Source organism: Chiloscyllium plagiosum, chromosome 4, assembly GCF_004010195.1.
Source record: "Chiloscyllium plagiosum isolate BGI_BamShark_2017 chromosome 4, ASM401019v2, whole genome shotgun sequence".
NCBI lineage: Eukaryota > Metazoa > Chordata > Chondrichthyes > Orectolobiformes > Hemiscylliidae > Chiloscyllium > Chiloscyllium plagiosum.
Genome location: NC_057713.1, coordinates 60,648,949 through 60,676,156, shown reverse-complemented (window position 1 = coordinate 60,676,156; position 27,208 = coordinate 60,648,949). Strand labels below are relative to the sequence as shown.

The following is a 27,208-nucleotide window of genomic DNA, read 5'->3' as shown; positions in this document are numbered from 1 at the left end:
GCATAGGTTTAGGGTGAGAGGGGAAAGATATAAAAGAGACCTAAGGGGCAACGTTTTCACGCAGAGGGTGGTACGTGTATGGAATGAGCTGCCAGAGGATGGGGTGCAGGCTGGTACAATTGCAACATTTAAGAGGCATTAGGATGGGTATATGAATAGGAAGGGTTTGGAGGGATATGGGCCGGGTGCTGGCAGGTGGGACTAGATAGGGTTGGGATATCTGGTCGGCATGGACAGGTTGGACCGAAGGGTCTGTTTCCATGCTGTACATCTCTGACTTTATGACTTGCACCAACCAACCCCACCGCCCCGTGGCTGAACACGTCAACTCCCCTGCCAGCCTGCCAAGGACATGCAGGTCCTGAGCCTCCCTCATTGCCAAACCCTTACCATCTGATGCCTGGAGGAAGAATGCCTCATATTCTGCCTTGAGACCCTGCAACCACAAGATCAATGTGGATTTCACCAACTTTTTCATTTCCCCTCGCCCACATTATCCCAGTCCTCAGCCTTCACCTTGACACTGCCCTCTTGACTTGTCCATCACCTTTGCCATCAATCCGTTCCGCCTTCCTCTTTAACCTGTCACCTTCTCCCCCATCTTCATCTACCTATCTCATTCTCAGCTATCTTTCCCCCAACCTCACCCCACTCCCATTTATCTCCGGCCCACCAGCCTCATTCCAGATGAATGGCTTATGTCTGAGATGTCGATTCTCCTGCTCTTCGGATGCTGCCTGACCTGCTGCGCTTTTCCAGCACCACACTGTCAACTCTGATCTCTCTCCTCAGCTTTTCTCTGGTTTGGTTTGTCTGGTTATTCACTGAAAGCAGTCAGGCAGTTGTAAAAGCTGCTGGACCCAAAGAAGCAGGTCCATGCTGATCCTCCTCCTCTCTCTGACATCTCTCCTATAAGACCCTGTGTTTGATTTACCTTTTGTGTCAAGGGGTGTTTAGGGGGATTGTTGCAAGTATTTGGAACAGCATCATTAAGTTGGGATGATCTGTTGGGTTTTTGGATAGGTTATGTTATTTGGTATTCTGTTCTTTTTTGTTTGTGTTTCATTTGGTAATCTTGTTTAAAGCAACATGGTCTGACCAACTGGATCCCTTCTGGAATATCCATGTTACACCTTCTTAAAACAACGAGCAAAGTCAGGTTATGGGCTACTGTCTTGAAATGTTTTGAGGGGTATTCTGTTCTTTTTTGTTTGTGTTTCATTTGGTAATCTTGAAAATAAATTCTGTTTTGTTTAAAGCAACATGGTTTGACCAACTGGATCCCTTCTGGAATATCCATGTTACACCTTCTTAAAACAACGAGCAAAGTTAGGTTATGGGCTACTGTCTTGAAATGTTTTGAGGGGGTCGGTCCTGGTCCACAACAGGAGTCACGTGTAAGAAAGACTACTTAAAGATGGCAGAGGGAAATCTAAACATTTAATATAAAGGGGTAAATTCTGAAAGAAAAGGGCAAGGCTACGTGTGCTCCTCTTGCTCTAAATGGGAAGTTGGACACAGTTGCAATGCCCTGGATCAGAATAAGTACAGGGAGTGTCTCCAGTTGCAGCTCCTGGAAGCTCACATATCAGAGCTGGAGCAGCAGCTTGGGACACAGTGAGACAAGGCAAGGCTGAGTGTATCGTGTTTAGCGCATACAGAGAGAAGGTCACTATGCAAGCTAAGATTCTACATGCCGGGAGTGGAACTGAATATCCAGCGGTATTCAGTTTTTAGGAATAAGAAGCAAAAAGGAAGAGGAGGTGAGGAAGCATTAATGGTTAACAAGAAAATGAATGCAATTGTGGAGAATGGTATAGGTTGTGGTGAAGTAGAATCTGTATAGGTAAAGCTTAGAGATACCAAGGGGCAGCAAACAATAGGGTTTTCTATACATCACTGAACTGTGGTGGTAATGTTGGTGAAGGCATTAGATTGAAAATCACAGATTCAAGCAATAAAAGTACCAATATAATTGTGGGCAACTTTAATCTGCATATAGATTGGACAAATCAAATCAGTAACAATACCCTAGAGGAAGAACGTTAGAAGTATTTACAAGATAGTTTTCTGGATATCACTATGTTGAGAAATCTGCTAGAGAACAGACCATCCTGCTCTGGATAATGTGTAATGGGAAAGGAATAATTGGCAGTCTAGCTGTGCACGACTCCTTGGGAAAGAGTGACCATAATATGATGGAATTCTTTATAATGGTGGAGAGTAATGGTGTTGATTCTGAAATTGGGGTCCTGAATCTAAATAAAAGAAATTATGTGGTACAAGCTGGCGAGGTTAAATTAGGGAACATTACATGAATGGATAACAGTGGATAGGCAATGGCAGATATTTAAGGAAAGTATAGAGGATCTGCAACAGTTGTTCATTCCTGTCTGGCACAAAAATAAAATGGGAAGGGTGGCCCGACCTTGGCTAATGAGGGAAATTATAGATTGTATTAGATCCAAGGAAGGGGTGTACAAATTGGCCGGAAACAGCAGCAAGCCTGAGGATTGAGAGCAGTCTAGATTGCAATGAAGAGGAGAAAGGGACTGATTAAGAGGGAGGGGATAGAGTACAAGATTTAGTTGAAAACTGATTGTAAAAGCCTCTCAGTCTGTAAAGAGCGTAAGATTAATGAACACATAGAACATAGAACAATACAGCACAGAACAGGCCCTTCGGCCCACGATGTCCTAGCTTAAGCACCCATCCATGTACCTATCTAATTGCCGCTTAAAGGTCACCAATGATTCTGACTCTGCCACTCCCACAGGCAGCGCATTACATGCCCCCACCACTCTCTGGGTAAAGTACCTACCCCTGACATCCCCCCCTATACCTTCCACCCTTCACCTTAAATTTATGTCCCCTTGTCACACTCTGTTGTACCCGGGGAAAAAGTCTCTGACTGTCTACTCTATCTATTCCCCTGATCATCTTATAAACCTCTATCAAGTCACCCCTCTTTCTTCACCGTTCCAATGAGAAAAGGCCTAGCACACTCAACCTATCCTCGTACGACCTATTCTCCATTCCAGGCAACATCCTGGTAAAAATCTCCTCTGCACCCTCTCCAAAGCTTCCACATCTTTCCTAAAATGAGGCAACCAGAACTGCACACAGTACTCCAAATGTGGCCTTACCAAGGTCCTATACAGCTGCAACATCACCTCACTACTCTTGAAGGCGAAAGGAACTCCCGTGATGAAGGAGCAGCACACCGAAAGCTTGTACTTCCAAACAAACCTGTTGGACTATAACCTGGTGTTGTGTGACTTTTAACTAAAAAGAGAGGTAGAGAGAAAAAACAGAATTATAGACCACTTAGCCTGATGTCAGTAATGGGGAGAACACTAGAGTCCAATTTAAAAGAATTAATAACAGAGCACTTGGAAAACAGTGACAGGAGTAGACAGTGTTAGCATGAATTTATGAAAGAGAAATTATGCTTGATAAATCTACTGGGATTTTCGAGGATGTAATTAGTAGGGTTGATAAGGAGGAGCCAATGGACTTGGTTTAATTGGACTTTCAGAAGACTTTTGACAAGGTGTTACATGATAGATTAGCATGCAAAATTCAAGTGCATTGGATTGGGGGTATTGAACTGACATGGATAGAGAACTGGTTGGCAAACAGGAATAAATTTGTCTTTTCTGAGTGGCAGCACTGACTAGTGGGTTACCACAGAGATCAGTGCTTAGAGTCAGGCTATTCACAGTATATAGTAATGACTTAGATGAGGGACTAAATATAATATCTCCAAGTTTGTAGAAATGCAAAGTTGGGTTAGGAGGGTGAGCTGTGAGGATAGAGATGCTTCATTGTCATTAGGACCAGTTGAGTAAGTTGGCAGCACTTGGCAGATGAATATCTTGTGCATAAATGTGAAGGATGTCGGATTATTATCTCAATGACTGGGAAAGGGGGAAGATGCAACAAGACCTGAAACCAGTCACTGAAAGTCAGCATGCAGGTGGTGGTATGCAGTGAAGACAGATAATGGTATGTAGGCCTTCATAGTGAGACAATTTGTACAATATTAAGTACAGTTTGGTCTCCTTATGAGAAAGGACATTTCTGATTCCTAGGATGACAGGATTAATGTATGATGAGAGACTGGATCAGTTAGGGCTATATTCACTGGAATTTAGAAGATTGAGGGAGAATCATTTAGTAGCCTATAAAGTGCCAACGGGGCTCGACAAAGTAATTGCAGAAAGGATGTTCCCGATGATCTGGAAGACCAGACCCAGGGGTCACAGTCTCAGAATATGTGATAGGCTTTTACAAGAGAAATTTCTTTTCCCAGAGAGTGTTTAACCTGTGGAATTCTTTGCTGTAGAAAGCAGTTAAGGCCAAAACATTGGATGATTTAAAGAATGAGATATAATTCTTAGGACTGAATTGGACCAAAGGGTATGGAGAGAAAGTGGGAACAGTTGGATATTGAGTTGTGATCCTATTGAATGACTACGTAAGCTTGAAAGGCTGAATGGCCTGCAGTTGCTCCTGTTAACTTCCCTGAAAGAAAGTTCACATTTGTGAACCATATAGGTTTTGACAGTAATGAGTAGTTACATGGTTGCCAATAGGCTTCCTTTTAATTCAAGAGTTTTAAAAATTGAGTTTGTATTTCACCATCTGTCAAGGTAGGATTCAGACCAATGAACCCTGAACACTACTAGCCTGGAATTCTGGCTTATTAATCGAATGACATTGCTACTCTGCTACTTCCTCACAGTGGAAATGGGCACGATGTGATAAACTGCAAGATTTAGCTACTAGCAAACAAAGATTTAATTTTTTTTTAGAAAGGCTATAAATAGATTGTTAAATTGCAAACAGCATACACTGTATTTTGTTAAGAACTTTTTGTAAGGTATTTTTAAAAATTTTGCCTAGTATCAGTTGGAAAGGGATGCATCAGGCTAGCTCTCTCTTTGATAAACCAAAATTCTTTCAATGCATATAATGATTCAGAATGTCTTTAAATGTCTTGCAACTCCCGAGATATGTTGTGACTGTTAAGATATTTGTATATCACAAGCTGAGACTTTTAAATTCCTTGTTCCTGATTGGCAAGGTTTGGGCATCAGATTCGGCTCCCCATTTCATTCCTGGTGTTTTCAATTATTGTCCCAATACAACGTCATCCAATTAGACAAATGCTATTTCAATTCCAGTTGTTGAGCTGGCTTCATCACTGGCAACAGCATTTATTAACCTTCTATCATTGCCTTTTGAGAAGGTGACAGTGATGTGCCTTCATAGGAATATAGGGCTCAGGAGCAGGAGTGGGTCGTTTGGCCCTTTGTACTTTCTGTACCTTTTAAAAACATCATGGCTAATCTAATTGTAGTCTCAGCTCCAGTTTTCTCTCTGCACCCAAGAACCCTTTGACTCCTTGTCTACTAAATATCTTGCTAATAGATTCAGTGACCCAGCATCCAGTACCTTGGAAAGAGACTTCTACATTACAATGATCCTCTGAGGGGGAAAGAAATTCTCATCATTGCTGCCTTTAAAAAGGAGACTTCTAGATTTTGTCTCCCCATAAGATGGCCCACCTTTCTAGTATTCACCTTATCCAGCCCCTCAAGAAATTATTATATGCTCAACATTCTTCTAAAATCCACTGGATATATGTCTAACCAGTTTAACCTTTCTTCAGAATATAAGCCCTTCACCTCAGGAATGAGTCAATGGATCTTTTCTGAAATGCTTCATGTTTTGTCTCAAATAAAGAGACCAAACCTGTACAGAGTTCTCCAGATATGATCTCACCAAGGCATTGTGCAGTAAAATATTCTGCCTTTTGTATGCCATTCCCCTTGAAACAACAACAATCTGTTTGCCTTCCTAATCACTGGCTGAGCCTGCAAACTAACTTTGTGTCTCCTGTACCAAGACACCTGGATCCCTCTGTACGGCCGAGTTCTGCAACCTCTCTCCACATAAGTAGTAAATTTCCTTTCTGTTCCTCCTGCCAAAATGGACAAGTTCGCTTTTGCCATATTTTATTCCATCTGCCAAATTTTTGCTGACTCACTGAATCTGTCTATAATTCTTTGAAAATTCTCCACCTCTTCTTGACAACCTCAAGAAGAGACTGAGATGAATCATTCAGTTGTCTTTGCTGCTTCAGATAGCTTTAATGCTTCATCTTGTATTTAAAACTGCTGTGTTAGGCATCCCCCATCATTGGCAATGTGGACATCTCTGGAGTTTCTTCCTCCATTTAATTGTTAAATTATCGATCATTGGATGTGGGTGGACAGAGCTTTAAATTGATCCATTTGTTGTGGGTTTGATTTTCCTGCGTATGACATGTTGCTTGTGGTTATTTTGCTTTTTTGACAATACTACTGTGTTACAGCTTCACCAGATTGTAAGGAATGCCTGATGCTGTTTCTGGAATGTCCTGCTAGCTTCTGATTTGAACTAGCTTTGGCCCTCTGGTCGGATAGAACAAAGAAAATTTACAACCCAGGAATAGGCTCTTCGGCCCTCCAAGCCTGAGCCAATCCAAATGTACTGTTTAAACCTGTCGATCAATTCCTAAGTATCAGTACCCCTCTGCTCCCCACCTACTGATGCATTTATCCAGACGCATCTTTAATGAATCTACCGTGCCTGCCTCTACTACCTCTGCTGGCAACGTGTTCCAAATGCCCACCACCCTCTGTGTGAAGTACTTGCCGCATGTATCCACCTTAAACTTTCCATCTCTCACCTTGAAAGAGTGACCTCTCGTTATTGAATCCTTCACCCTGGGAAAAAGCTTGTCTCTGTCCACCCTGTCTATACCCTTCAGGATTTTGTAAACCTCAATCAGGTCCCCCCCATCTCCTTTTTTCTCATGAAAATAAACCTAACCTACTCAACCTTTCTTCATAGCTCGCACCTTCCATACCAGGCAACATCCTCGTAAACCTTCTCTGCACCCTCTCCAAAGCTTCCACATCCTTTTGGTAATGTGGCGACCAGAACTGTACACAGTGTTCTAAATGCAGCTGAACCAATGTCTTGTACAATGTTAACATGACTTGCCAGCTCTTATACTCAATACCCCGTCCAATGAAGGCAAGTATACTATATGCCTCTTCCAGATCATTTATGTATATTATGAAGAACAGTGGCCCTAACACTGACCCCTGTGGAACACCACTGGTCACCTTTCGAGAAACTCCCTTCAACTACTACTCTCTGTCTCCTGCTGCTCAATCAGTTCTTTATCCACCTAGCTAGAACACCATATGACTTCACTTTCTCCATTAGTCTACAATGGGGAACCTCATCAAACACCTTACAAAAGTCCATGTATATGACATCAACAGCTCCTCTTTCATCTATCAACTTGGTCACTTCCTCGACGAACTCTATTAAGTTGGTAAGGCACGATCTCCCCCGCACAAAACCATGTTGCCTATCACTGATAAGCCCATTCTTCTCTAAATATAAATAGATCCTATCCCTCAGTACCTTCTCCAGCAACTTTCCCACCACCTACGTCAGGCTCACTGGTCTGTAGTTATCCGGAATATTCCTACTCCCCTTCTTGTACAGGGGGACAACATGAGCAACCCTCCAGTCCTCTGGCATCTCACCTGTATTTAGGGATGCCACAAAGATATCTGTCAGAGCCCCAGCTATTTCCTCTCTCGCCTCCCTCAGCAACCTGGAGTAGATCCCGTCTGGTCCTGGGGATTTGTCCACCTTAATAATCTCTAGCCTACCCAACACATCTTCTCTACTTATGTCAACGTGATCCAGACTAATCAAACTTCTATCTCTAATCTCAACATTCATCATGTTCCTCTCCGCAGTGAACACTGATACAAAGTAATCATTTCAGAATCTCACCCATTCTCTCAGGTTCGACACACAGCCTACCTTTGTTATCTTTTAGTGGACCAATCCTTTCTCTAGTTACCCGCTTGCTTCTTATATAAGAGTAAAATGCTTTGGGATTCTACTTAATTCTGCTCGGTAAAGCTATTTCATGACCCTTTTTAACCAGCTTGATTCCTCGTTTAAGACTTGTCCTACTCTTCCGATATTCCTCTGGGGCCCGTTCTGTTCTTAGCTGCCTAGACCTTATGTATGCTTCCCTTTTTCTCTTGGCTAGTCGTACAATTTTTCCTGTCATCCATGGTTCACGAATCTTGCCCTTCCTATCCTTTGCCTTCAACAGGAAATGCCAATCCTAGATTACCTTTAACCTATTTTTGAAAGCCTCCCACACCTCCCTTCAAATAGCTGTATCCAATCCACATTTCCGAGCTCCTTTCTAATTTTGATATAATTGACCTTGGCCCAGTTTAGTATTCTTCCCTTAGGACCACTCTGTTCTTTATCTACGAGTGTTCTAAAACTTACAGAATTGTGGTCACTGTTCCCAAACAAATCCCTACCGCAACTTCTACCACCTCTCCTGGCTCGTTCCCCAGTACCAGGTCCAATATGGCCCCTTCCCTCGTCAGACTATTGACAAACTGCTCTAGAAAACTCTCCTGGACGCTTCTTACAAATTCTACCGCATCCAGACCTCTGACATCAAGTGTATCCCAGTCAATGTTGGGAAAATTAAAATCTCCCATCACCACTACCTTATTGCCTCTACATCTTTCCATAATCTGTTTATCGATTTGTTCTTCTACCTCACACTCACTGTTGGGAGGCCTGTAATACAGCCCCAACAATGTAACTGCACCCTTCTTATTTCTCAGCTCCACCCATAATGCCTCACTACCCAAGACCTCCATAGTGTGCTCGTTTAGCACAGCCGTGATATAGTCCTTCACCAGCAATGCAACTCCACTCCCCCTTTTACTTCCCTCCCTGTTCTGTCTGAAGCATCTATATCCTGGAACATTTAATTGCCAATCATCATGCCCTTCCTTCAACCAAGTCTCTGTGATTGCAATAACATCATACTCCCAGGCACCAATCCAAGCCCTAAATTCATCTGCCTTACACACTATACTCCTTGCATTAAAGTAGATGCATTTCATTCCACCAGTTTTTTTTTTTTGCGCTCATCTGCTCTCTGCCTACTCTTCCCTTTATTAATGCTTTCTTTATAATTCTTCCAGTTTCCACCTCACTGCCTACTTGTTTTCTGTTCTGGTTCCCAGCCCACTGCCACATTAGTTTAAAAAATCCCCAATAGTAGTAACATAAACTCCCCCAAGGGCATTGGTTTCGATCTGGTTCAGATGTAGACCGTCCATTTTGTAATAGTCCCATCTTCCCCAGAACCGGTCCCGATGTCCAACAAATCTGAACCCCTCCCTCCTACACCATCTCTCAAGCCACGTGTTCATCCTGCCTATTTTTTCATTTCTACACTGGCTAGCACGTGGCACTAGTAGTAATCCCGAGATCACTACCTTTGAGGTCCTTCTGTTTAACCTCTCTCCCAGCTCCCTGAATTCTTCTTTCAGGACCTCATCTCATTTCCTCCTTATATCGTTGGTGCCTATATGCACCAAGACAACTGGCTGTTCACCCTCCCCTTTTAGAATGCTCTGCAGCCGATCGGTGACATCCCTGACCCGAGCACCTGGGAGGCAACATACCATCCGGGAGTCCCGTTTCTGGCCACAGAACCACCTATCTACTTCCCTCACAATAGAATCCCCTATGACTATGGCCCTACAAGTCTTTTTTGCCCTTCTGAAAGCAATGCCTGCCATGGATAGTGAGAGTAATGATTGATATACTGGACTGTTGGGATATAAGTTAGTTGAATACAGTCCTGCTGCTGCTGATAGTCCACAACACCTCATGGATCTTCAGTTTTGAAGTGACAGCTCTGTTTTAAATCTATACAGTTTAGCATGGTGGTAGTGCAATGATAGATATATTGGAGTCAGCCAGATTGGTGAGGATAAGGTCAACTAGTTTTTTTTTCCTGTTGGTTGTCTCACCATCTGCCACAAATGTACTTTGGCAGGTATGTCCTTCAGGATTCAGTCAGCATTTGTATCTCACTCTTTGCTTCCGACTTCCTGACATACTGCAGCCTGTCTGTGCTGTTCCTCAAAGAGTGTCCCAAAACCATCAAGGATAGTAATACATAAGCTGCTTGGTGGAAAATAGTTAGGTTAAGGTCACCTGACTATATTATGTCCTGCACAATTTTAGTCTCCAATAAAGAACGTATCCCTCCCATTGAGCTAGGTTACTATAATGCCTAATGCTCTTTAGTTGGTCCAAGCAGACTGGAAAATAAACTTTATGTTTTAATTAGTTTGGCTTGAATGATACACATAATTTAACTGCTCAGATAATTGCACTTGGTGTAAAGGACTCAATTAAGACACTTCAGGTTTGTCTCAAAAAGTGAAGATTAATGTGTTTGGCAAATGGGGAAAACATTTGCTGGTGTACAGCATTAATAGTATATAGTGATGCCTTATGCTAAATACTCTCAGAAAACTACATTTAATCAATCAAAATTACATTAGATTGTTTTCATTTCTATTTTACTTCTGTCAGGTTCTTTCAGAGACTGGTGCATAACATTTCCTTAACACGTTATAAAGAGGTCTATGCAGCAGCTGCAGAGGTCCTTGGGCTTGTCCTACAATACTTAGCAGGAAAAGTGAGTACCATTACATTTAAGTAATTAATTCATACAACTTCTTTGTGCTTTTGGAGATGTGCTTATTGGTTTTGTATCTGAGTTTGCAATGTCTTTATGTCTCACATCAGTCCCAACCCTCGAACTCAGCACCACCTTCCTAACCTGCAATCTTCTTCCTGACCTCTCCGCCCCCACCCCGACTCTGGCTTATCATCCTCACCTTAACTTCCTTCCACCAATCACATTTCCAATGCCCCTCCCCCAAGTCCCTCCTCCCTACCTTTTATCTTAGCCTGCTTGGCACACTCTCCTCATTCCTGAAGAAGGGCTCCTGCCCGAAATGTCAATTCTCCTGCTCCTTGGATGCTGCCTGACCTGCTGCGCTTTTCCAGCAACACATTTTCAGTCTCACATCAGTGTCTTTGTATCTTACAGCAGTCTTAGAGCAGAGATGAGTAAATGTGGATACAGTTATTATCGAGCATGCACTTTTCTCTTTCTCATTGAAGAAATTCATGACTTTCCTCTTTATTATCCTATATCAAATGTCATACCATAGTAGGGGGGGGCAGTATTGTTTACGTTGACAATTGTGTTACAGATTAGAGCACTATAACTTTTCTCTGAATGTTTTAATCTGGTCTCTTGTCCTGCAGGTGGGAGGTAAATTGTAAAGTCACTGTTTGAGGAACTATTGGGACCAGCCAGTAACTAGAATATGATGCCCTGATGGCTCACCTATTCGACTGTTACTAAGAATATAAAATATTTTCATATAAAACTAGGTATTCATGGATTGATAGTTATTTTCTCAGTAAATATGGAGAAGGGAGAGATTTCTGACACTTTTCTACTTGCGACATTTTTTGTATCTTGTATTGATAAAGTCTGGAATTATACATTGGAGTTGCTTCAGGGCAGTTACCTAATGTCTTGCAGCCTCTGAGGGGATTTCACTGCCAACCTCCATTCCTCACCCTACTCCCAACTTCACGTGGGATGGGCCAAATTTCAATTTTTTTCTCTCCCCAAGGTGCTCATGAGCAAGTTTTATATGTGGATTTCAAGAAGGTAAGTGATAAAAAAGATCGTTAAGAGAGCTCTGCAAGATACTTTATCAAAGTTAAAAATCACACAACCCCAGGTTAGTGTTGTGTGGTTTTTAACTTTGTCTACCCCAGTCCAACACTGACCTCTTCACAACATATTTTATCATAAAACTTTAACTGCCTTTTCACTTCGGAAGCAGAGCTAAAGAGAGACGGACTAGGTCCCAAGTCCTGTTCGTCAATAACAAGATGTGTGGATCAAGGAAGCACTAAAGATTTAAGTTTAATGAACGTTGACCTTGCTTTTGCTTCTCATGACACATACTGTGAGCTGGTCTTGGCAGAATTAGTACAAAAGTGGGCTTTGCAAGAGGGCTGCCTTCCAGCCTGTTTTGTGAATTGTATTTTGTGGAGAGAACAGGAAGAGATGGCGAGGGTTTGTGTGTGTCTGGCTGTCTGTCAGTCTCACAGTTGCAAAATCTCTCTTTCATCGACTCTCACCTTCACAGATTCACTTCTTCAAAATCTCTCACTCCTTCCCTCTCAGACTCTGTCAGTCCTTGCCTCCCTCCCTCATAGACTTTTTTTTACTACTTCCATCTGCACAAGTTCTTTCACATTCTCCTGCACAGACTCTATCACTCATTCCTCCCTGATTCACTCATCCCTCCCTCAGATTCATTTCCTCCGTCATAGACCCTATCACTCATTCTGTCCCTTACCTACTCCCTCCCTTCCTCACATTCACTCACTCCTTCCTCACAGACTAATTTACCTCCCTCCCAGAATCACCCACACAGCTCCTCAGAGTTACTCACTCCTTTGCAGACTTACTGCCTCCCTCCCTCCCTCATAAGTTCAATCTCTCAGAAACTCACTCAAACCTCACTCATAGACTCAGTCCCTCCTACACAGACTCACTCATACCCTCTCAAAGTTCACCATCGGGGTGGTGTCTGCCACATCGGTGACAGACTGTGCACTGGACTCTTCAGTCACCTTAAAATTCATTTTTTGTTTGCAAGTAAGTCGCCCTCAACCACAAGATACTGCCGAAGAAGAACAGTCAAATTGCATGTGCTTTGAGTTGGGAGTCTTTTCTACTGTTGACAATTGTAACAATGTCAACAAAATGGGATTTTATTGTTCTTATTTTATCAGGAATTTTATGTTGCATTTTTGTGACCAGCTTCAGCTGATCCTTTAGTTCTGGAAAGACAAAATTTAATGTGTTCCTTAAACTCAAAATTGGAAGGCTTGATCTCTCTCTCTCTCTCTCTCTCTCTTTTCCTTACAACACAATAGCCCTAATATTGATAAGGACAGTGTATGGTGAAAATTGGGTTGATTCCCGAATGAGGGTTTGGAAGAACGCCTTACATATCAGGGAATTTAGAATTCTTGTTGTTTTTGACACAGGACCTTGTTGTAACATTTGCTTTCCAAATTCTGGCCGAGTATTGGCAATGTTGGCAGGCTGACTAGCTGATGGGCAAGAATGGTCGCATCTGTATCAAGCAAGAGATGAATGAGCAGTGAGGTTTTGGATCTAGATGTTAGGGAGGGAGCCCATTATGAAAGGAAGATAGTGAGAGATCTGAGTATTGGGGGAGATGGAGATTGCAACATATGGGGGGGAAAAGACAATAGACAATAGGTGCAGGAGTAGGCCATTCTGCCCTTCGAGCCTGCACCACCATTCAATATGATCATGCCTGATCATCCTTAATCAGTATCCTGTTCCTACCTTTTCTCCATAACCCTTGATTCCACTATCCTTGAGAGCTCTATCCAACTCTTTCTTAAATGAATCCAGCGACTGGGCCTCCACTGCCCTCTGGGCCTGAGCATTCCACACAGCCACCACTCTCTGGCTGAAGAGGTTTGTCCTCATTTCTGTCCTAAATGGTCTACTCCATATTTTTAAGCTGTGTCCTCTGGTTCGGCACTCTCCCATCAGCGGAAACATGTTTCCTGCCTCCAGAGTGTCCAAACATTTAATAATCTTATGTTTCAATCAGATCCCCTCTCAGTCTTCTAAACTCAAGGGTATACAAGCCCAGTTGCTCCAGTCTTTCAGCGTAAGGTAGTCCTGCCATTCCAGGAATTGACCTCGTGAACCTACGCTGCACTCCCTCAATAGCCAGAATGTCTTTCCTCAAATTTGGAGACTCTTCACTACCTGCTGTACCTGCATGCTTACCTTCATTGACTAGTGTACAAGAACGTGGTAAAAACAATGACTGCAGATGCTGGAAACCAGATTCTGGATTAGTGGTGCTGGAAGAACACAGCAGTTCAGGCAACATCCAAGGGCAAAAGCCCTTCATGAGGAATAAAATGCCCGAAACGTCGATTTCGCTGCTCCTTGGATGCTGCCTGAACTGCTGTGCTCTTCCAGCACCACTAATGCAGAATAGTGTACAAGAACACCCAGATCTCTTTGTACTGCCTCTTTACCTAAATTGATTACATTTAGGTAGTAATCTGCCTTCCTGTTCTTGCCACCAAACTGGATAACCATACATTTATCCACATTAAACTGCATCTGCCATGCATCTGACCACTCACCTAACCTGTTCAGAGGCTGCACTTGGCAGAGGAAAAGCTGAAGCTTTGGGTATGGAGATGGGGTTAAGGGTTTGGTGGAAGCATTGCTGTTCCTCCTGTCCTATAAGAAATGCTGTAAAAAGAAAGTTTACCTTCTCGTAAACATTTTATTGCTCAGTTCCCTGATCATAAGGAAGCCTACACTGCATTGGTTAAAATGAAATTCGATTCCCCGTTACACTGTGGGGACATAGAATCAGAGAATCCCTACAGTGTAAAATGAGGCAATTCAGACCATCAAGTCTGTGCTGATCCTCTGAAGATGACCCCACCCAGACCCTGCACTGTGGCCTACAATCCCACATTCACAGTGGCTAATCTACCTAGCCTGCGCGTCCCTGGACACTACAGGGCAATTTAGCATGGCTGATCTACCTAACCTGCACATCTTGGACTGTGCGAAGAAACTGGAGCACCCAGTAGAAACCCATACAGACACGGTATGAACATGCAATTTCCACACAGTGGATAAAGTGAGGTCTGCAGATGCTGGAGATCAAAGTTGAAACTTTATTGCTGGAACAGCACAGCAGGTCAGGCAGCATCCAGGGAACAGGAGATTCGACGTTTCGGGCACAGGCCCTTCTTCAGGAAGAAGGGCCTGTGCCCGAAACGTCGAATCTCCTGTTCCCTGGATGCTGCCTGACCTGCTGTGCTGTTCCAGCAATAAAGTTTCAACAATTTCCACACAGTTACTCAAAGGTGGAATAGAGCTCTAGTCCCTAACAACTGAGCCACTGTGCTACTCATAATTTTAAATATATGAATGAATTGTCTTGCATTTCCACCATGAGAGTTGCACATCTTTTAATTTGTCACCATTAAAGTGTAGACATCTTTCTCCTTTTGAACCAATTATCTCCTATGTATCATGGTGTTATTGTCAATGCTAAACTAAGAATTTAAGTAAAATGCCCTGAAAATAGTAGCCTGTCAGGAGTTTGAATACTATTCCCATTGCTCGTCAGCTCTTAATAATCCAGAAATACTTGCTTTTCAAAAGAAGTTAAAGGAACAGTAGCCACCCAAACACAGTAAATAACTCGACAAGAATCTCAAAGCAAAGATTCCCGAATTCCTTACTGAGCATGTCGTTAAGTCAGGTATAGTTCAGGTGAAAAGTTATCAGTCTTTGTTTTTCTATCTTCATATTGCTGCCAGACCTGCTGACTATTTCCAGCATTTTCAGTATTCGCAGCATTTTGTCCAGTTATTACAGTTTTGAAGTTGTTCCTTTTCTGTAATTTTCTACTTTTTTTTCCTAGAGAAGCAGTGTAGTTATTGTAATTTTCTTTGTCCAGCTTTTGATTTACAATTCTGTGGAGTTTAATGTTTTGATTGTATTTTTATCTTGCAGCCAATGGATTGTGCAGTTCATGATTTGGTTGTCAAGGAATTACAACAACTTCACAACACAAAGGAGGACAAGTTTATTGTGTGTTTGAGCAAGATTGTGAAGCATTTTCCACCTTTTGCTGACAGGTAATGGTTAAAAACTTGTAATGCATCTCTTCACAACCTCGCAACATGGATACTCCTTTCCGGATTCAGAGAAACAAGTGTAGCAACTCAATTGTTCCAGTTATTTTAAATTGAATGGTAAATTGACTTCATAGGCATGAATGCTGAACTAGGCTCTGAGCTGAACTAGGTAGCCCACTTGAAATACTTTGGTTTTATTCGATCTTTTGTTTTGAAGTTTTGAAGATTTGAATAAGTTAATGCTAGAAGCAAGTGGAAAACTTGTTTCTATTGCCATTTCAAGTTTTAGACTCATTTTGCATCCATTAAACTGCAAAGTGTGTCAGAATGTTTCTACTTCTGAATTCCATTGACAGTATATAGCATTTCCAGATAAAAGGCGTAAAAGAATTCAGAGTAAGGTTCCCTTTACATTGCTGTATCTTCACCATAGTATTCCTCAATCATAGCTCCTGAATAGCATCCTTAACTATGCCAGCATATTCTGAGTGAGATTGCCATTTGTCAAATTGTTTGAAAGTTGTGGAGTCCTCTAAAATTCTATTCAAATGGGAGTCTTAGACCTGTTAGGCTTCATCCTCTACAGTGAGACATAAGCCCACAACCTTCTGACTTGGAGGCAATATCACAGCTGAACATTACATTGTCCATGGACTTCCAAAGAGTTATGGACTGTAATCCAGCAATGTTTCAATAAGCTAATAATTGAAAGGCCCTGAGAAATGTAATACCTTACTAAATCATTAGACCGTTAGCAACGCTTACAATAAAATCAAATCCCACTGTGGTTTTAATTGCTGTAAATTTAGTGCTGACTTCGTGAGGATTAAATTTGGTCAGCACTGATTTTATGCAAGGCTCAGTTAGTTGCTTTATCTATCAGAATTAGAAAGATTGCACAGGAAAATGCTCAGGTCTCTGGCGAGATTTGGATGAAAGTTAGTTGAATGGGATAAAAAGTGTCACCTTAATTTTATTTTCTTAGCAAGAACAGCATAATTTCACAGGTTTCTATGCATTTGCAGCGGATGGATGGAATTTTCTATATCTGGAGATGGTGGACTTGTAGATGGGAAGGTAACAGTCAGTCAGGGTGTTGGTGTAACAGAGCCCTGCTACCATCCCATCTCTGCAGAAAATAATTTCTGGGCCGGAAGGCCCTTGATCAACCTTTCCGATTTACTGCCACCTGAGGCATGTTACTCCATGCTCTTATGTTCAGTGAATAAATAGATGGAATGCTTTTTCTTCCTGTAATATTGGTCGTAATTTAGTTATTCTGGGTTATTTCCGAAATAGTAGAGGACTCCCACTAAGCAGTGCTAAAAGTCAATGCTACTGATAGATTTCAAAATTTTAAATGGAGAAAGAGTTGTAAGGTCTTATTTCTGATATTTGTCTGATTACTGATCATTTAGTTAAAAGGGAATTATGCAACCTTGTGGCAGTCATCTGGAAATCTGAATTAATCTCTTGCTAATCATGTCTGTCTGATTACAACATGGTGAAACACTAATTTTGTTTTGTCAATCAGTGTAATGGCAATTTTAAATGGACATTGAATTTTGTACTAACAATTGAAGTTCTAAAGTGCTTTGTGATTACTTGTTTTCAAGGTTTATGAATGCTGTATTTTTCCTAATGCCAAAGCTATATGGCATTCTAAAAACGCACTGCCTCGAGGTAGTGATGTATAGGGCAGAGGAAATCCCTGACATCCATATTCAACTGAAGAGCAAGGATTTTACTCAGATCATGAGTCATAGGTGAGTAGGTGAACTATCTTGGTTAGGTGATATGAAAATCTATTTTCTGTTTCTTACAGTATTAATTAAATTTAAGTTATGTTCTCTTTTTCTAATATTCTAGCACAAATGCATTTTCACTTTTTTCCAGTTCACTAAATTTGTGCTGGTCTTCCCCAGCTGGTTAATGTGTCCCCTGCCTCCATTAATGTAACTTTTAAACCAGTGCAAGGAATTACATAAGAATGGCTCAGAATAACTTTGGTTTATCCCTCTCTGTTAGGACCAAAGTACGCAGTACTATAGACGTTTTCTTCTCAAAGTTTTATTATGGTTGCAGACTGCCAGTGGGTAGTTCTTAATCTTAACCCATGTTATACTTACGTAGCATGTTGTCCTGCATTAACACATTCACTGCATTGCCACATTGTCTGCATTACATATTGTTTCCCCAGACAGTATGTTTCCATATTGTAATAATGACTGCACTACAAAAGTACTTGACTGACTGTAAAGTATTTTGAGACAACTGATGACCGTGAAATGCTTTAAATAAATGCAAGCCTGTTTATTTCAAAATTTCTTTGGATATATTGCATGGTGGAATGGTTCAAGTTTGTTCACGTGCCTATCAATGCATGCCACATAGGTATTGCCAATGTTTTATCTTGCAGGCACTCTCTGTTGTGGAGTTAACCCTCATTGAACTTTGACAACTCAGATGCCAACATTTTTCAGATGTTTTACAAGTATGCTGTGTGTACATGCTTACTTTTGATATCATTGACCATTTGAAATAGATTCCCACTTGCTTACTAAGTAGAAACGGCATCGTGTTTTCTATATGTAAATCTTAACTTCAAAGTTCAATAAGTTTTATTTTTCATAAGCGTTATACAGCACTGAAGTATACCCTTTAGTCCTACACGTCCAAGCCAACAAGTTATCCCAAACTTAACGAGTCCCGTTTGCCTGCTTTTGGTCCATATCACTCCAAACCTTTCATATTCATGTATCATCCAAATGTCTTTTAAATGTTGTAATTGTAACCACCTCTATTTTTGTTTTGAAGAACATTGTTTTGTTTTTATAAAATGTTATGCAACTGAAAAGGAAGACCTGGATGTACTTCAGTATCATTGTGGGGTATTGAGACTTCTGTTGTGATTCATGAAGGGTAAATATAATTGTTTAAATATAATGGAAATGTATCCTGGTACCTTTGTGGTGTATGTGCCACCCAGAGGGAAATCGATCCAAGCCAGATAGGTGGATCTCTTGGTAATATAAACAAGAAATTCAGCATGTCCCACAGTATCTGTGGAGAGTGAAGCAGAATTTCAAGTTGCAAATATTTCAAGTCCAATATGACCATATTTCAGAACAGAATGGATCTCCAGTCCATGTTGAATTTGCTGATCCCGGCTAATACAATTGGAGAAGCACTTCATCCTTAGAGGAGAATTAGAAAATTTGCTAGGTTTTCAGACCCAGATTGCGCCTTCAGAGTGTGCAGACAGCTGGTGACTACATATTGTGTTTGGTCATGGTGTCCCTCAGTTACTGAACGGTCTGCCTGAGTTCAAAGATTTTGCATAGTGATTTCCATAAAAATGTTACAGCATGTTAATCTGTTTCTCTTATAAGGGATGAAGACCGACAGAGGGTTTGTTTGGACATTATATATAGGATTAAAGACAAGTTGAAGTCAGCAGAACTGAAAGAGCTGCTACATTCGGTGGTGGCTTTCATTTCTCATCCATCTCCCATTTGCCGAGAGAGAATGTATGATATTCTAATGTGGATATATGACAATTACAGGTATGGAATTAAGAACAAAAATGATTTCATGATTTAAAAAATCTAGACAGTTTAGGAGGAATGATTAATCTTTATGGAGGTACTTCAGCCCCTTTATAAACTAACTTGACTGAAGGAAGCATTCAGTTGAATATACTGAGATTTGTTGTATTTCAATAATTTTTTTATATTTTATTTCTTTTTTTGCACATTTGTTTTTATAATGATGTAATTTGCTGATTAACGGGTTACACTTAATTTAGATGTCTGTATTTGTCAATGTAATACCATTCTTCCAGTTTATATCTATTTTGCATTATTTCACATTCTGGTCAGTATACTCAGCAAGAGTAAACATTTATACACCAAAGTCATTAAACTCACTGACCATGCCCATATGATTGGTCAGTTATAATTGGAAAGGCCTGCAAGATGTTTCCCTAAATGACCTTTACACCCCTCTCTGGACCCGCTGCTGAGTCTTACATCAATGTTGGGGTTGGAAATGTCTGCACTTTTCATACTTGTAATTTCATTTTCTGTTTATAAGTTATGTATATTATTGCAAACTTTTGCTACTTGTTTGTATGTATGAGAGGGGAAGAGACAAGCTGTTGTAAGTCTTCTTGCACTCTTCCACTCCTATCGATCGCAGATAATTAACAATAGCATGATCATGTTTCGCAACACTTGCTGATTTAAAAGAAATATCCTTAATTTGGTCTGATGACAAAGTGTGTGAAATACATGAGAGTTTCAACACATCCTGTTTTTATGCAATGTTCAGTACACACTAAAACATCTAAACAAGAAAATGTGCAAAGAGTTTTTAAACATAAGGCTGAGAAAAAAGATCAAAGATTGGAATTTGAAAGTTTTCAGCATAGTCAGTCAGCTAATGAGGTGGATTTTGATGTACTCGTTTAGAGTTTTGTGGCAGACAACTGTGGATATATTAGCATTAAGCCAAGCAGAAGCTGCTTCACTGGTTTTCTTTGTTAAGAACTGAATGAGGTAGACATCTTGGCTACTATTCCTTTGTTTTGGCTTGGCTGAAATGTTCACCCAAACAAGAGATGTGACATTCCGGGAAATCTTGATTTAGATTTTGTCTTGATATCTAGAGCAGTTCTAGTTTCTTCAATTGGTCTTCAGAATTCAAATTCCTCATTAAACTTCCTCTCCACTTTCCAGTGCTTTTACATCCTTCTTAAAGTACATTGCCTTCAACTGGATGTGATACTCTAGCTGAGGGCGAACTAATGTCTTACGTAAATTCATCATAACCTCCTTGCTTCTCTAATCTGTGCCTCTATTAATAAAACTTAAGATATCTTTCACTTTATTATGGTGATTATGGCAAGGACTGAATGACATCACAGGCTCTAAAAAGAGGGAGTGCAAGATAGCAGACGATGACACATCCCTCCCAGATCGTCTCAACGCCTTCTATGCTCACTTTGAGCAGATTTCGGTGGAGAGCTAACACCTATTCTGACAAATGCTGACGAACCTATCCCAATAGTCACTGCATCAGAGGTCAGATCAGTTTTCCTTCGTATGAATCCAAGGAAAGCTATGGGACCCAGACAGAGTACCAGGCTGGGCACAGAATGTGTGCAGATCAACTAGCAGAGGTCTTCTTGGACATCTTCAACCTCTCCCTGCAGCCGGCCACTGTCCCTGTTTCAAGAGGGCCAACATCATCCATGTGCCTAAGCAGGCTCATGCAACATGTCTCAATGACTACCGCCCAGTGGCCCTAACTTCAGTGATCATGAAATGCTTTGAAAGGCCAGTCATGGCATTAATCAACTCTAGTCTCCTCACTACTCTTGACCAACTCCAGTTTGCCTATTGGATTAATAGATTCACGTCAGATGCCATATCACTTGTCCTTCACTCCTCCCTACAACATCTTGACACCAAGAACAGCTACGTAAGAATCCTACTCATTGACTACAGTTCAGCCTTCAACACTGTTATCCCCTCGAAACTGATTACTAAACTTAGTGATCTCTGACTAAGTCCCACTCTCTGCAACTGGATCCTCAGTTTCCTGACCCACAGGCCACAGTGAAGACTGGGGACAATATTTCATTCTCACTAACAGTCAACACTGGAGCCCCCCCAGTGGTGCGTACTCAGCCCCCTACTGTACTCAACTGTATACCCATGACTGCATCGCCAAATACCACACTAATGCCATGTACAAGTTCGCTGATGACAGCACCATAGTTAGTCAAATCTCAGGTGGCAACGAAACAGACTACAGACGGGAGGTGGAACGCCTGGAAAAATGGTGCACTGAGAACAACCTAACTCTCAATGCCGGCAAAACCAAGGAACGAATTATTGACCTTTGGCGCGATGTTACTCATGCCCCCCTACACAGCACAGAGGTGGAATGAGTGGAGAGTGTTAAGCTCCTGGGAGTGGTCATCAACAACAAGCTTCCTCGGACTCTTCATGTGGACGCACTGGTTACAAATGCCTGACAACGTCTCTTCTTCCTCAGGCAGTTGAGGAAATTTGGCATGACGGCAAAACCCTTGCCAACTTTTATAGGTGCGCCATCGAGAGCATTCTGTCTGGACGTATCACTACCTAGTATGGCAACTGTACTATTCAAGATCGGAGCCGGTTACAGAGAGTGGTGAACTTGGCCCAGACAATCACAAAGGCCAACCTCCCATCTATAGAATCCATCTACCAGGCCCACTGTCAAGGAAAGGCTGCAAGCATTCTCAAAGATCCATCCCACCCTGGCAATGCTTTTCGACAACCTCCACCATCAGGGAGAAGGTACAGAAGCCTGAACACATGCACCAGCTGGTTTCGAAACAGTTTCTACCTTACTGTTGTTAGAATACTGAATGGACTCTCAAACTCTTAGCATTCGCCTGTAAATGTGTTTTTGTTTTGCTGCTGTTTACCTATTGTTTGCTTATCTATGCTATTAACTATGTGATCTGTCTGTATTGCTTGCAAGACAAAGGTTTTCACTGTGCCTTGGTACACGTGACAATAAATTAAATTCAATTATTAACTGCTCTGTCAACCTGTCCAGTCATCATTCGTACCTTATGTACAAACACAGTCATGTCCTTCTGTTCTGTACACACTTTCGAGTTGTACCATCTCTTTTTTTTATATTATCTTTCATGTTCTTCCTATTGAAATATATTATCGCACACTTCTCCACGTTAACTTAACCACCTGACCACTCAGTGTAGAAAATTGTCTGTTTGCACTGCTTCTAAGTGTTGTATCATTTACAAATTCTGAAACTGTGCTCTTTACAGCAAAACTAGATCATTACTTAGGAAACATAAATGTCCTAACATCGATCTTCTCTGGCCCAAAATACATCCTGTAATCATTATGCTAGTCAACCTTGTATCCACATTGCTACTACCCATTTTATTCCATGAGCTCTGTGACTTTGTCAATGAACCTGTTGTGCAGTTCTCAATTAAATGCATTTTAAGTCCATGCACGCAACATTAACATCATTGTCCTCATCAAGCTTGTTTGTTATCTCTTCAAAATACTCCATTAAGTTAGTTAATCCTGATTTTCCTTTAAGAAGTCTGTGCTTACTAATAGTAACTAACACTTATTTGTCAAGTTTTGAAACCACCAAAGCCAAACTGATTGATCTCTAGTTGGTTGGCTTATCTTTGCATAATTGTTTTGAACAAGAACATGACTTGTGCAGTTCTCCAACTATCTGGCAGCATCCCTGAGTTACAGAAGACTGAAAAGTTATGGCCAGCACCTCTATAGTTTACATTCTCACATTTCTCTATCCTTGATACATCTCATTCAGTCCCGGTGCCTTGTTAACTTTAAGTGCAGAAAACTTATCCAAATAATCTCCTTCTTTACCATCCTCTCTACCTGCAACTCCACTTTCAGTGAACCATGCACTTGCACTCCAAGGTCACTTTGTTCGGCAACACATCGCCAGGGCCATATCGTTAATTGTGTAAGTCCTGTCATAAGCATACTTTTTTCTGCTCATCCCCAACGAACTATCACACTTATCTGTGTTCAGAACTAAAACCTGATGGATTGCAGGATACACTCAGGGAGCTCCTGTACAATCTGCTAAAGTCCTTTTTGACTGCTTGCTCATCTCCCATTACCTATCTCCTGGCATTCTCTTAAGGTACTGAGGGACCGTATCTATTAACATGTTATCCATGTAACCCTCAGTCTCAGATGCGCCACAGCTATGCCAGCTGCTAACTTTTAAAATCTCGTCTGCACTCTTTGTAATGTCTTCACGTGCTTGCCAAATTATGGTTCTCCAAGGTAGAGACCACACCAAGTTTAACATTACTTTGTTGCTTTTGTACTCTGTGTTCCTGTTCTTAAAACTTGGATACTGTATGCTTTATTAACTGTTGTCCCTGTCCTACCACGTCCAATAATCTTTACACATAGACATCCAGTACTCCTGCAACCCTTTAGAATTATACACTGTATTCTATATTCTCTATGTTCTTTGAACCAAAATGAATCACTTAAAAACTCTTTACTGCATTAAATTTCAACTGCCACTTATTAGCCCATTCACCAACCTAAAGCACTTGTCAAGTTCTACACTATCGTCCTTTTGGTTCATATTAACTGCACTCTTACAGGCCTCAATTAGGTCACTGGCAGGCAGCCTAATGCGCGTAGAAAAGAAGGGTCTACAGCCAATGACACACACTTTAAGAGTTCACCTTCTCCTTTCCTGTTACGAATGGAATGTAAAATCTAGCCCATGGTGTGTTTCAGTGTAATTAATAATGTAGAGTAGTAATTGAAATAAACCAAGAGAATGTTGAGGTACATAGACAAAATACCACAAGTGCTGGAAATCTAAAATAAAAACAGAAATTACTGGAAATACTCACCAAGGGAGCATCTATGAAGAGAGAAACAGTTATTGTTTCATCGGAACTGTTTTCATTGACACATTATTGACCAGAAACGTTAACTTTATTTTTGCCTCCACTGATGCTGCCAGATTTGTAGATTATTTTCAGTATTTTCTATTCTTATTTAATGAATGTTGAAGTGCCTCATCACACAGTGTTTGCAGGAGTAATAAAACATTATCATGCTGCTTATGCTCCAAGGCACCAGGATTCAATAGGAACATGTATTGAAAGGTTGTGAAATGTATGGATACCGATAACCCCATAAATGAATAATTTGAACTAATGAACCCAGAGTAATATTTCATAGTAAATCAGATTGACCAGGAGCACATCAATTAAATTATAATTAACAAAAAGTGGATTTAAAGCAGATTTAATAAAATAACATGGGTGATGTTAGCTGTCAAGTCCTAAATAAGGGTTACACCTGAAACATTGACTTCTCCATCTCCTGATGCTGCCTGGCCTGCTGTGTTCTTCCAGCCTCCTGCTCCCAGCATCTGCATTTTTTTTTTGTCTTCAGTCAAGTGTAAAATAGGCAAGTTTGATGTGTCAAGTGACAATTTCTCACCTTTGTGTTGCTTTCCTGTGTTAATCAGAAAAAATAAATCAGTTGAAATTCTTGATGCTCCGGAACAAAAAATAGTTAAACTCAATATATTCAAATGTGTGAATGAAAACACAGTTTTGAGCTGAGAAAATATTCTCCCAAGTTAATGCTGAAATTTTAATTTTATTTCTTTTTTCTAATTTATACCTAAGATTTTGTGCTGAGACATTTTTCTATCAAAGATGCACAGTGAATAGTAACTTTGTACACTTTTCACTGTACTCATATACTCATGAAAGTCAGTGGGAAGAAAATGTTTCATTTATTGCTGTATCTTGATACAAATGCAGTAAATCTTAATCCTTCTCTACAGAGACCCAGAAAGTCAATCTGATCCTGACTCCAAAGAAATATACACAGAAACAAGTGATGCATTACTTCAGGGATTGACTGATGAAAATCCTGCACTACAGTACGTAACTGATTAGTCACTAATTAACTTGGAAGGGAGTTGAATCTTTCATAATGATCCTGTAGAATGTTGTCAGTAATAGTAATAATTTTTTAAGTAATGATTATTTTTTGAAAAACAAGATTTTTTTGATGTGAGTGCTTTCTTTTCAGATTGTGTGTTAGAAACTTTTGGAGTCATGAAAACAGACTTCCAACAGGCACCCTGGACAGAATGTTGGCCAGTCTTGGATCATTATACTGCAATAAGATAGAGACCCAATATCTCAGTATAGCCACCAATGTGCTACTGGAAATGACGAGTCGCAGCCCTGACTATAGCCGTGAGATGTTTGAGTATCCTCTATCTGAATGCAAATTTCAAGTAAATAAAAGAGGCTTGTTTGCTGTGTTACTTTAGCTGTTCATCTGTAATTTTATAGATATAGATGTAATTGAATTTTTTTGAAGACTACAGTCTGTTCTGATGTAATGTGATTGTTCTATTCCCATGTGATTCCACATTATAAGAAAATCACGTAATAGCAGCACCATTTAAACCAATGGGACCAGAATCACTTTATAGCCAATGCAGGTGAGGAAAGTTCACGTTCCACAAATAATCATTTAAATTCTTCAATTATATTAGAGCCAGTACAGGTAAGGAAAATTCATGTTCTACAAATAATAATCTAAATTCTTCAATTATATTAGAGCCAATTTGTGTTAAAGAAACACATGTTATAACAGAACCGACTGTATAAATGCATTATTACTACCATAAACAAAAACTCCATAGACTTAAAAATTAACCTATGTTATAAACTCAAACAAAAATAAAAATTGCTGGCAAAACTCAGCAGGTCTGGCAGCATCTGTGGGAAGAAAGCAGAGTTAATGTTTAGAGTCCAGTGACTCTAATGTTCTGATGAGTTTTGCCAGCAAATTCATTTCCGATCTCTAACATCTGCAGTTTAATTTTAGTCGTAAACTCAGAAAAATATTTTTAAAATGCCAGTTTCTTTTTATTTTCTGTGTATAGAGTGATGTGGGCATGGATAAATTAATTGCTATCCATTTTTCATTTGCGTATCACTCGTCAATCAGTTCAGCATTTTTGATAAAGTTTGATTACATTTTTAAAAAAGTAATTCTGCCCAAATGTACTGGGATTAGATGTTTTATTTTGTCTCGTGTTACTGTTATGTTACAAGAAATCCACGACACCCTACTTCATTAGAAGAACTTAGTGGACCACCTGCATGTCTTCCTGAAGATCATTCTAAAACCTATGGTACATTAGTTCAACCTTTTACTGTCACATGATTACATGGAGTTTTGCAGCTGACCCCACTGCTCCTAAAGTTACTGTCTTATATATTTTCAGAAATGTTGTCCAAAATCATCATTTCTTGGGGAACGGAGTTCAAGTTTAAATTTTTATCTCACTTTACAAGTGTTACTTATTGCATCTTACTGTTCTGCAATCTGTACTCATTTTTTTCTAGGATTATTCCATTGATTCAAGTTGGCATCAACGCAGTAGGATTCTTACTCCTTTGTTTGTGGAAACTCAAGCTTCAGCAGGCAGTATTAAAAGGTCATCACAAGAAGCATCAGCTGCAGATCAAAACACAATCGGTGGCCAGATTAGGGCCACCCTAACCCATTATGAATTTACACCAACTCAGAATTCTGGTACATTACTCTTGTTTAATAACATTTTATTTTGAGAGACTGGCTATAATACAAAAAAAAGTAGCATTAAATCTCACCACCAAAAAATTTGAAAAACGTAGATGCTTTCAGTAAAAGTGAATATATAACTGTTGTAAAAACACGATTTGTTAATTAGTGTTCTGAATGACAGGGAAAGAAAGGAACTGGCCAATGGTCTACATGTGACTTCAGCCCCTCACCAATGTGGTTGACTTAACTGTTAATAAGCTACTCTGTTAGCTCAAGCCTATTTTCTCAGAGAAACTAAA

General features: G+C 40.5%; 1 protein-coding gene and 1 long non-coding RNA gene across 4 annotated transcripts in view; one reads left to right on the top strand and one right to left on the bottom strand.

Annotated features, from left to right (window-relative positions):
• The window catches only part of prkdc (protein kinase, DNA-activated, catalytic subunit), a 247,590-nt gene that overhangs the window by 138,222 nt on the left and 82,160 nt on the right, over window positions 1-27,208 (top strand). For all 3 annotated transcript variants that reach the window (XM_043688292.1, XM_043688291.1, XM_043688290.1), the window contains 7 exons: window positions 10,510-10,615; window positions 15,614-15,738; window positions 17,355-17,504; window positions 19,131-19,304; window positions 25,144-25,242; window positions 25,395-25,605; window positions 26,729-26,918. In XM_043688292.1, coding sequence (XP_043544227.1) covers window positions 10,510-10,615; window positions 15,614-15,738; window positions 17,355-17,504; window positions 19,131-19,304; window positions 25,144-25,242; window positions 25,395-25,605; window positions 26,729-26,918 — 1,055 coding nt within the window. The remainder of the gene's footprint in view (window positions 1-10,509; window positions 10,616-15,613; window positions 15,739-17,354; window positions 17,505-19,130; window positions 19,305-25,143; window positions 25,243-25,394; window positions 25,606-26,728; window positions 26,919-27,208) is intronic.
• LOC122549083 overlaps window positions 24,581-27,208 on the bottom strand; it is a 30,162-nt gene continuing 27,534 nt past the window's right edge. Inside the window, exon 5 of the long non-coding RNA XR_006311401.1 lies at window positions 24,581-24,806. This is a non-coding gene — a long non-coding RNA (uncharacterized LOC122549083). The remainder of the gene's footprint in view (window positions 24,807-27,208) is intronic.